Here is an 11,537-nt window from a genome sequence, read left to right as displayed (position 1 = left end):
TTTCATTTCCATAGTATGCTTTACAAAAAATACAGTCTACATTGGGTATATCAGACATTGGGAAAATTCGTAAGGTTGACTTAAAGAGTATGCTAACGCCTCCACCTCTACCATCACGGTCTTTTCTGTACGAACTGTAGCCAATGGGTACAAACTCACTGTCAAATACTGTGTCGTTAAGCCAAGTCTCAGTCAAAACCGCAATTTCTGGATCGTGCAAAAGCAAAAGAGCCTCCAACTCAGCAGTCTTGTTTATAACACTCCTGCAATTAACTTTTAATATTTTCAGGGTCCGAGGTTTATTGGTGAGAAGTCAGTTTGATTTCTTTTTAAGCCTGAAGCGAGAACCTTTCGCTTCGTCCCAACCAAATAGGACGTTATCAACGCTTAGTTTATCGAATAATAACTTTGCTTTGGCTCCTTCGTCTCTCTCTTCTTCACAGCTTTTCCATAATTGTTTACGTATTTCTCGAACTCGTTTTGAATAATCCTCAGCTATTGATATGCCGGAGTCTTTGAGCTTATGACATGATTGTAATATGGACATTTTTTCACGGAAGTCGAGGAGTTTTAAAATGACAGGTCGCACCTTGCTTGCTTCATTTTTACCCATTCTATGGCATCTTTCGACCCCACTTACCGTTAAACCCAGCTTTTCCTGAAAAACGCCGTTTGTTACTTTCTCTTCCAGTTCATGGTTAGACTCAATGCTGTCCTCCTCTATACCGTAAATGATAAGGTTATTTCTTCTACCTCTGTTTTCTAAGTCATCCATCTGGTTTCTAACTAAAGTAAGCTGCCCCTGAAGTTCTGGTATGGTAGATTCCATATCTCTCACCTTCGTGACTAAGACATTTAGGCCGGATAACTGTCTCTCAATACCGTCAATCCGCTCAGTTAAAGAGGAAAGCTTGTCTTCTATCTTGTTTTGTGATGCCTGTAGGCCCTCCATTGTTGAAGTAATCTTACCCTGGCCTGCTAGTAACTCCGATAGCATCTCTTTTTCAGTTGGACCAGGATTTGCTTCAGTATCGCCACAAGACAACAGATATTTCGATAATGTAATAACACAAGACAGAAAGCACTCAACGCTCAGTGGGCAGGGCAGCAGCACTAAAAAACGATCGTCACATCGATAACAATGTTCATATTTGAGATTACCAACCTGAAGTGCAAAGCAAAAGGGATTGCTTAGCATGTTGCCGTGCTTGCTGCTGACATGCCCACTGGCGAAGAAAAGCTCCGGTGGTAGATTTATAGTCGATGGATGAGCCACGTGACATGACGTCCCCGATGTCGTCAAAGGTGTGGAAGCTGATAGCCAAGGTTGGTCTGGTTCAGTGATGACTCCGTCGGAAAGCAGTACTGCTGATACGGCATCGAATCCTTGAACATGGTTCGCACGTGTCGCTTGATACCACTCACGCGGCGCTAGCAGGGCTCCGAGAAAGACCTGAAGTGCAAAGCAAAAGGGATTGCTTAGCATGTTGCGTGTCTGCTGCTGACATGCCCACTGGCGAAGAAAAGCTCCGGTGGTAGATTTATAGTCGATGGATGAGCCACGTGACATGACGTACCCGATGTCGTCAAAGGTGTGGAAGCTGATAGCCAAGGTTGGTCTGGTTCAGTGATGACTCCGTCGGAAAGCAGTACTGCTGATACGGCATCGAATCTTTGAACATGGTTCGCACGGTCGCTTGATACCACTCACGCGGCGCTAGCAGGGCTCCGAGAAAGACCTGAAGTGCAAAGCAAAAGGGATTGCTTAGCATGTTGCCGTGTCTGCTGCTGACATGCCCATCCCAAAGTGTAGAGCTTTTCGCTTTATTCCCGCATTTTTCCCAATACATCACTACAGACAGCAAAGTAGTGCACTTCATTCACCAGCTGCGTTATGGCTGCAAAAAAAGTCGCATGGTCATTGCAATAAAACATTTACAGTCTCAGTTCCCCTCTGAACCCGTCAATAACCAATGTATTCGGTGGGGCCGAGAGGCGGCTGTTGCGGACCTAAGAATCCCCACCTTTCGTTCAAACCTAGCTCTCAAACATAACTATGAAGGTGCATCGTGCTGGCAAGAGTAGCGCTAAAAAAGGTTGAAATTTCAGGACTCTTGTGCCTAAGCAGTTAATGAAAGTTAATAGTGCGAGTGCTCTTGCCGAGGCATGAGAGCTCGCATGCGTCGACATGTATAGTTTTTGTCAAAAGTTTGGAGCCCAGGGGGTTTGCTTCTAAGCCTCGCAGTGGGACTCCTGTAACATTCGTGGTAGTCCTAGCCATTGGAGGAGGCAGGACCAGAAATCTTCTTACCTTCAGGAAATTTGGAGCGCTAGAGATGCATTACGAGCCAGACAGTGTGCTTCAGAAGCAAACCCCCTGGGCTCCAAACTTTTGACAAAGGCTGTACTTTTCGCTTTCGCGCGCGCGTTCAGCATTTCGAGGACGCGGTGAGCTCAGTTGATAGCCAACAAGTCCTACTTGATGAGCACACTGAGTGCAATCGTTGGTCGCATATTATAAACTGATATGGAGATACACTGCCATTGTATGTGCACTGTCGAGAGTGATAATTTATTCAATAGAGTATGTGATTCATAAAGAATATTTTATGTTACTATTCAAGAACGCGAGACAACTATTGCCGCTCCCCAAAAGGCAGCGTGGTTTATAGCTTTTTAGCCAACCTGCAGCTGAGCTTCCACTGAGGCTCTCAAGTGCTCACGTGAGGTCAGCGATCAACAATACTTGATCAGGGTGGATGTTTGGGAGAGTTGGTTGCTCATGATGAAAAACTGTAGCGCTCGAGACAAGGACACAGCGAAGACAACAACACAACGCATATGTTGCCGTCTTCGTTGTGTCCTTGTCTTGAGCGCTAGTTTTTTCGTCAACAATACATCGGGAAACACTGCGCAAAAGTAGTAAATGACAGAAACTATAAATAACCTAGGCGGCATCGACCAGCGTGTGAGTGATCATCCGGCAGGACACTCTTAACCGAACTGCATTGCTATGGTTGGCTTTTTGCGAGTTGGGCGGTTCGAGTCGCTCCGTGGCCGCAGTCACTGCACGTTTAATTGGTCGTAATATTTTGTTGTTCTTAGCGGTCATCCACACTACTGAACAATCTTCAGAAATCTATATTTTAAAATAGTCATTCAAAGCCTGAGGAGTGTAATGACACTTTCGGAATGACAGTTTAGCAATCAGTGTTTTCCGCCCCACTGACAGGTGGCAGTTTGAATGTTAGTTTTTCGCACGCTTCACGCTTTTGTTGAGACACACGCGAATAACCTGGTAGGCTTACTCTTTATCGCGGCACGTCATGTCCGTGCTGCGATTTATCAAAATAATAGCTCACCTTCACTGAGTTGCGTCTAGAGAACTACGGAATTTGAAAAAAAGCGCGGCACGCCATGTCCATGCCGAACTTTTTTTCTAAACTTCGTAGTTCCATAGCAGCAATTTCAGTTAAGATGAGCTATTATTTTTATTAATGGCAGTTTTTATGTATACTCGTACTTACTGTTATGAACTTCTTTATACGGAAGACCGGTGTAAACCTCAATTTTTCAAGGACAAAATTTTTAGCATGAGGTACTATTTCTTAATAAGGAAACTCGCTTTTTGAACTTTAGACAGTGCCATAAAGGAATAACCGTGCATGTATTGTCGTCTCGTAGTTATGGTCACCACCGGTGTGCGAAAATTGTTGCCGCACGTTAGCTGCCATTCCGACGAATGCCATGTAGAGACTTCGTCTCTGTAGCAGCACAGAGGTAAATGTTTTTTTTCTGAGCCCCCCCCCCCCCCCCCCCCACCTTCCCAGCCCTCTAGAACTTTCTTACCAGGGGTGCTCCTGTGAGTGATGGATCTTGCAAAGAGGCAGAGGGGCCTGGGATATAAAACAAAACTAGGTTTGCTTCCAAACTTACGCCAAACACTCATAAAGCGAAACTTTAGGAGTCGCGTGGTGGGTCAAGCGAGCATTGCTCTCTTCCCGCATTCTTTCGCAGTTTTCTCCCATACTGCGGCTTCTCTAAGAGCAAACATATAGAATAGACACCTTGTTGCCCAAATCTAAGCATGAAATGCCGGTGGTGCTCTGCCATTTTCTACTTCATGCAGTCCTCGCATAAGCGCTCCGAATATAGGTATTTCTTAGCAAAGTGGGACAGCACATGCTCCGATGCTAAAGCATCAAAAGCGCTGCATGGCTGCTTGAATGGCTCAGGTTACCGGAGTGGTCGACAGATCCCGAGACCTTCGTGTATTCGTCTGCGGCTGCCGACCTTGTGCACGCAACTTTCATCAGTTCGTCCAGGAGCCGCGGGGATTTTCCTGCGCATCCTATGGGTAGAAAAATTTTCTCACCTTTGTCATATGTGTTGGAGTCATAAACGTCGATAGTACTCCGGGAGATTTGTACACCACAAATAAACATCAAAAACGACTACAGCTTTGCCTCCACCCTCAAGAACCGCCCCCATCCTAAAAGAAAAGATGCCCTTCTGAAACTCTTCAGAAGCCATACTGCCCATACCTGCGGCGCCTTCTGTTGGGTTGCAACTCCATTATACTTTGATATCTTGTCGCCGTCCGAAAAGCGGAGAACAGGCAAAACTGTACGAGACATAAAACGAATATTGTAGCCTTTACTTCGTGACCTAGCACAATTAAGTGGCGTCCAACGCATTATAGAGATTCACTGTTCCAGGGGCAGAGAATTCACTGCGCTCGTACAGGCACACCCAGAAAAAAAAGGCTGATGAGATTTGCCCAAGATTTGTCTTATAAGGCCGTTGCCACCCATTCGCAGCCAACGAGACGGTTCCAATGAGCATGTCGACGTCTTTTCGCGACGGCATGGCACCAGCGCCTGTTATAGTGCCCGGTCAAAGTAGTCAAAGCGACGCGCAAAAGCAACGAAACCGATTACACCGCTGACACCACAAAAGGCGGTCTAGGGGCACCACAGAAGCAACAAACAGCCTGCAGTGTGCCTCCAAATAAAAGAAGCCACTCGCCTAGACAAAGCTGCACAACTGAGGAAGTTCAAAGGAGCCAGTGAACTAGATTCCACTTTTTGCGAATGGTGAGAGGGCCTTCAATCTGAACCACAGGCTCTTACCGAATCTAAGAAATTTGGCAACCTGCCTAGTATTCTGACGGCGATAAAAAGCATGTCGGCAGTTTTCAAACGGCCAGCATGGAGAGCAAAATAAAGTATTTGAATGCTAACCAGAAGCGTCAGATTTTCGAGGACAAGTGACAACAACGATTTCGATCTCTTTGAGCAGTGCGACAATTTACTGAAGTTCGTTTTCGTGTAAGCCTTGACACGTGCAGTGCAGCGCTGATTGCAATAGAGCAAAGAGAGACGGCTCAGCGTCGCTGCTGCAGAGTGAACAAATGTTCAGGAGCATGTAGCGCATTTCGAAACGACGGAAGCATCCTTCCTCCTGTAGTTTACTAACATCCATGGGAAACTAAAGTCTTCACCAACTTGATGCTACAAGAGTAAGCTCCGTGTCTTTGTGGCATTTAGATATGCCCTTCCAGTTCACTGGTCTTATTGACAGCCGATTAAAACACTGGATACGAGCGCTGCGTACATGTGTTCGGTTCTTGCACGTTAATTGTGACTGGCATCGTACGATGCCAAGGATGGCTAACGAGGTTTAATTGTCCGCAAAAGATTTGGAGTTACCAAAACCACACTGAAATTCCGTGCCTCGATAACTCTGCAGTGACCTCCACTCAGCAGTAGCTCAAGACCATGCTCGCTGATTGTTCACTAGACAAAATGCATAGTTGTCTTGAAACGAGTTCATTTCAAAAGGTCCACCGTTTTGGAAACCTCGCTTCGGAGGAAGCTGCGGGGAAAAAGTAAAGGAGTTACTACTGTGTTCTTTTAATGCAACCGCAACCCAGCATCTGAAACTGTTTGTAACACAAAAGTCGAAGTGGCCTCGTTATTTCGAAATGACCTTCAACGCATATTATCTGCACTTACGACGCAAACAAAACAACGACGGTCGATTTGCGTGGTTAGGACAAAGCAGAATTAGATCCCTTAGATCATCAATTTTCACTTCGGGTTTCAGGTCGAGGTTCTGTTCTAAATGTCAAGGAGGCGTCAGAGAAAGATCGGCTAAATCGTACAGAGGAGCGCGTTCGCGCCAACGTACTAAAACTCAGGGGACACTTAAGCTCCTCCTTAAAGGTATGATGCGATAGCGCTTAATGAGTTGTTGCCCAAATATGCAGACTTGGTCTTTCTTTTCTTCATAGTCAGAGATCGCTCGGAGTCCTCATAAGCGCAGAGGTGCTATGGTAAAGTGATGCGCCACTAAAGGGTTGGCGAGACCCAGGTAGGTCTTGCCGAGTAATCTCTCGTGATTAATCAATAATTAAACTGCCAAACAACGGTGCGCAGTTTTTCACAGTATGAGTGGCAGGTTGTGATTTCGTCACAAGGTCACAAGTTCTAGGTGGCTCCCCTGCCACCCAGGCAGGTGGCATCAAGCTCACAAATGGACCGCGCAGGCAACGGCAAAGCGGCTAAGTGGAGACTCTGGTGCCAGCGCATTAAAAACGCGAGAAAGACGCTCAGTCATGGAAACCTACTGCCATGAGAAACTCAAGAAGGCCTTTAAATTTTTATAGGACAATGGCTACCGACGAAATGCACTTCATTGAGCTCAGCTTCCGTTTACGTTGCATAATAATGCTCCTTTATATGCACTGAAAGAATCCCTATTTACTAGATACTTATCGTAAAAACTCTGTCTTGGTTGTTTAGGATATTCATTTCAATGGACGACATACTTCATGGAGGCTTTTTGAATGGGCGCAAGTGTCTATAATAATGTGTCACAACCATTCATTAACGACGCCTGCGACATTAACATATCAGTTTGGTGGATATCGGAGTAAGCAGCTCGAATAATTACAGTTGTTAACTTTGGTATATTACAGCTAGTTTAGGGGGAGGTAGACGTAGCTTGGCTCTGCTAATAGCCATATAATCATAATCAGCAGTAATATAATACTGAACGAAATAGTTCGTATGCTAATGATGAAGTCAGTGGTGTGGGCGCATTGGACATGCCGTTGTTAATCAAAAATGAAGTAAAGAAAGGCTTACATTGAATAAAAATGGAGGAAAGAACCTGGTGGGGACCATGAAACTACACATTTAATGTAGGATGATCAGGACATGGTCTTAAAATGTTGCCACCCTGCCTCCATTGCATTCTCAAAATGAACTTCGTAGAAGGCCATTCCCAGGCGCCCTTCTCGCGAGTTCAATGTACTATTCGAATCTTAAATGTGTCAGCCACGTGCGCTGCCAATTACGAGAACCGTAGATTAAAAGGAATGCTTTCAGCCTAATTCGAAACCTCGTAACTTCAGAACGAATCTCTCAAGCGAGATCAAACGATTTCTCAGTATGGATAATTTCAACACAGGCCTCCTTTCATGATTTCGATTAAAAATATTTCGCAGCAGCTCACACTAGCTCTAAGAGGTTATAGAATATGTAAGCTTCAATTAGGTCGTACATTTACCACGGCCGTAAGAGACCCAGCTCAACATATCGCATATGACGGCGCGAGGATTGAATCAAGTGCCGAAGAAGCGACATTTCGACTTCGCAGGAACAAACCTTCGTAAAGCCTTTATAGAATTTTACAATGAAGAGTGAGAAAGCCTAATCTTCTGCATGTACAAAAACTGCAGAAAGGCTCCACCTGTAATTAATTATCAAAGAAGCAGGGAAAGAACGGCGCCTTCAATTGGTTGGAATATTGCGTTTAAAATATCAGGAAACGACAGCTAAGTAACAAAGAATGCGTCCCGTCCAAATTGCGTTCAGACGTTTGAAAAACGGAGCATTTCTGTACTCGCGTCCAGATTAGGCTAGGTGAAGGTTGCGGCAGGAAATATTGTTCAGTGGGAAGCGGCGCGGGAGATCTCGACGGTGGAAGCTGTTGGAGAGGTCGCCGCGATGAGGCGAAGGACACTGGTTGCGGCAATGTCAGAGAATTTATGGTCGACACAAGGGTGGTGGAAGAAGATTTGTTTTTTGGGTGCTATGCACCCCTCCGCGGGATTGCAGCAAGAGTAGTGCTGGAGAAGGTGGGGAAGGAAGCATCTGCGGGAGTGTGGCGGTACGAAGGCATGTTCACAGAAAATTCCACTGGAGGCAAATCCAAGTAGCCAATTTCTTGCAGGACGGCGGCCTGGATAAGTGACACGGCGGGCAAATTGGGACTCGAGGCGCTGTGGGCGGAAGTCTCTCTATGCAATTCGAATTGTTCTTGAGACACTGTCCGCGAAGGCGAGAGAGTCATAGAATGCTTAATATGGTAGTCGCTGTACTTCACAAGAGGAGGTCACTGCCGTGCTATGAAGTTGAGAAAATCTGTGACAAGCGGCAGATTTTTACTTCCTAGAAGCATGCCAATCATTAATGCTGTGCCCGCACTTTCTGCCTTGTGACATATTATCATACTGCCTTATTAACCAATCCGAATACCTTCACAGTGAGGTGAATTGTGGTTATCTTTACTCAGAAAACACAGATTAGAGTTGACCTCACCCCATATATAACCACGGCAATCCTCCTTCTGCGGAAGACCTGCGGGTTAGTTTTGCGCAGTCATGTGAAGAAACGCGGTGACGCAGCGTTTCTAGCGGCATCTCAGAAGCGGCGACAAGTTGCCTGTTTTTGTGCACCCGCCGTTTTTGACAGTATACCGAACTTGAGCGTAGCTGTCGATAAAACAAAAGAACCTGCAAAGCGGTGCAGCTTCTTTCCTTTTATCGTTAGCTACGCTCAAGTTCGGTATACGAAGTCTGTTAGAAAACTATCCGACTTTATTTTTTTCGCGAACACCTGATGGATTTGAAACAAGCACGCTTGCGCCAGCCTACCCTGCACCTTCGTGCGCATGCACAAATTTTTTTCCGCCTGCCGATAGCGTCAGTCACTGGCACGCAGCGTTCAAGTGAGGCAGTGCGCAGTGCTCTCGTCGGTTTTTTATTGCAAGGAAAATGGCGGAGCGACAGCTGCAGCGCTACTGCATCAAATTTTGCCAGAAATTAGACGACAGTCAAGTGGAAACCAATCGGAATACTCAGACAGCTTTCGGTGACAATGCTATGAGCAGCACACAGATTAAGCAGTGGTACAATTGGTTTAAAGACGGCCGCACATCGGTGCAGAGAAAGCCACGGTCTGGTCGGCCATCAACATGCCCAAATGACCAGGTCATTGCCGAAGTGAACGCTGTGGTGATGCGGGACCGTCGTGTGACTATCAGAGAAATTGCGGAAGTGGTGGACATCACCAGTTTTTCTGCACATTCCATTATCACCGAAGATTTGGCGATGGATAGAGATGCGGCAAAATTCGTGCCGAAGCTGCTCACGGTGGAGCAAAAGCAGCTTCGTGTTGAAGTCTCACAGGATATGCTGGATTCCACAAACAGCAACCCCGACTTTAGCAACACCATAATCGCTGGTGACGAGTCTTGGGTGTACAGGTACGACCCGGAAACCAAATCCCAGTCGTCACAATGGAAGCATTCCACGTCACCAAGACCAAAGAAGGCCCGCCAAGTGCGCAGCAATGTGAAAGTGATGCTGACTGCTTTCTTTGACTCCCTCTGTGTGGTACACCACGCGTACGCACCCCACAGAGTCAAACAATGACCAATGAGTACTACAGGGATGTCCTCCGTCGCCTGCGTGGTGCTGTGCAGCGCGAGAGAGCGGAGTTAAGGTCAACAGGAAAGCGGCGCATCAATCACGACAATGCTCCTGCACATTCCTCGCACTAAATTCACACTTTTTTCGCGAAAAACCAGACTGCTGTAGTTCAGCAGACTCCTTACTGTCCTGATATGGCCTCCTGTGACTTTTGGATATTTCCCAAAATCAAGAGGCCATCGAAAGGAGCGCGATTTCAGACAAGAGAGGACATTATGGCTGCAACGACAGCTGAGCTAAACTCCATTCCGAAAGGGGCCTTTTCGGAATACTTCCAACAATGGCAGCACCGCTGGGAGGAGTATGTGGAGTCCCAAGAAGACTACTTTGAAGGTGATTAGGTTTCCAACGCTCCAGTTATGCCAGTTTTTTTTTTCTTAGGGAAAAGGTTGGATACTTTTCTATCAGACCTCGTACTGTCAAAAACGGCCGCTATTGTGTGAATGATGATGATTTTTTGGTGCAAGGGTTTCTGTGGCCAAAGAGAGCCGTGGCGCAAGTTTTTTTCTCCTACTCAAGGTGGCGTCAAATACCGATTTCCCAAGGACTTCCCGAGCATTTAGCTCCAAATAAGCATAGCACCGGGCAGGGGAAACGTACTCATTAGTATCGACGGTGGGTAAACGGTGGCGCTATGAATTGAACCCCGAACGTCACGCATGCAAGGCGGGTGCTGAAACAACTGGGCTATCGTTGCGGTCACTAATGGCCATTATTTCGCCTTGGATACGTGCGAAATATATCAATGAAAAATAGCCTGTCAATCAACGTTAAGTGGGCCGGCATGTATTAAATTTGTCATTCCATTTAAAAATGTCACACAACGCATGTGAGCCTTTGATTTTCCCACTTACTAATTTTTGCAGCTTCTTCGCGCACTTTGGGCAAAAGCGGAAGCTTAGATCTTGTCTATTTTTTTAATATTTTCATTAAGAGAACTACCGTTAATTATTATTAAACAGCTTCACTGGAGCTCATTTTGAAGTGGTTGGTTTGGTTTGGTTTATGGGGTGTGGGATTTGCGGTGTTGATGGCAGAAAGCCCAGCTCGCTTCTTACATTTTGAACGCATTTCAGCTGTCACGTTGACGTTTGTTTCAACATTCCGCAGCACACCGATGTGTAGCTTTTTCTTGGGCCGCAAATTTATTTCACAACGTAGAAGTGCGCGAGCATGCAACTCATTCACAAAATAAAGGACTTGCAGACATAAGACACCACGCTAACGTGCCTTAACAAACCAGTGTTTTTTTTATGTCTATACTAGCCTTTACACTTCAATTTTTTTGTAGTGAAAGACAACCTACCTGGGGACTTACGGCTAGTGAATTGTCCAGGTCTTTCACTTTCTGTGATCAATGCGATAAATTTGGCTGGTTTAATTCTGGGTATACACACAACTGTCAAACATTTTGAACGAGTGAACGTACGCAGTCATTTCCTCTTGTAGTTCTCCCAGCTCACGCGAGTTAATCTCGTTGACTCTATGATGAAGTCAAGGTTTAGCATTTAAGGAATCTTCATTTGAATGTATGGTACGTCGACACATCACACGGCGTTCATAATGGTGCGGCGAAGAAGGAAACAATCCTTAATATACAAGTACAGTCGATCCCAGTCTTGTAAAATGCAAGCCACCACTTCTGCACAATGAGTCGAAGTCTTCCCTTCTAAAACAACTCAGAATAGCCCGCTTATTTGCTATGGACTGTAGAATTGGAAGGCACATTAAGGACTTGGTCTTCCGCCGTGATACA

The 11,537-nt window shown here is 45.8% G+C and overlaps 2 protein-coding genes across 2 annotated transcripts in view; both read right to left on the bottom strand.

Moving 5' to 3' along the window:
- Window positions 1–313: 313 nt before the first annotated feature.
- On the bottom strand, window positions 314–1,198 carry LOC149346072 (uncharacterized). Its single transcript, XM_089585343.1, has one exon. The coding sequence runs from the start codon at window positions 1,196–1,198 to the stop codon at window positions 314–316; it is 885 nt and encodes a 294-aa protein (XP_089441469.1).
- A 388-nt stretch (window positions 1,199–1,586) lies between these two features.
- The window catches only part of LOC149346071 (uncharacterized), a 45,938-nt gene continuing 35,987 nt past the window's right edge, over window positions 1,587–11,537 (bottom strand). The window contains exon 3 of the mRNA XM_089541245.1: window positions 1,587–1,739. Within this exon, the coding sequence (XP_089397371.1) occupies window positions 1,587–1,739 (153 nt within the window). The remainder of the gene's footprint in view (window positions 1,740–11,537) is intronic.

The sequence above is a fragment of the Amblyomma mixtum genome, chromosome 4 (genome assembly GCF_055824585.1).
Source record: "Amblyomma mixtum isolate Tamu chromosome 4, ASM5582458v1, whole genome shotgun sequence".
NCBI classification, from domain to species: Eukaryota; Metazoa; Arthropoda; class Arachnida; order Ixodida; family Ixodidae; genus Amblyomma; species Amblyomma mixtum.
Note: the sequence above shows the minus strand (reverse complement) of the source record. Positions and strands in the feature narration are given on the sequence as shown.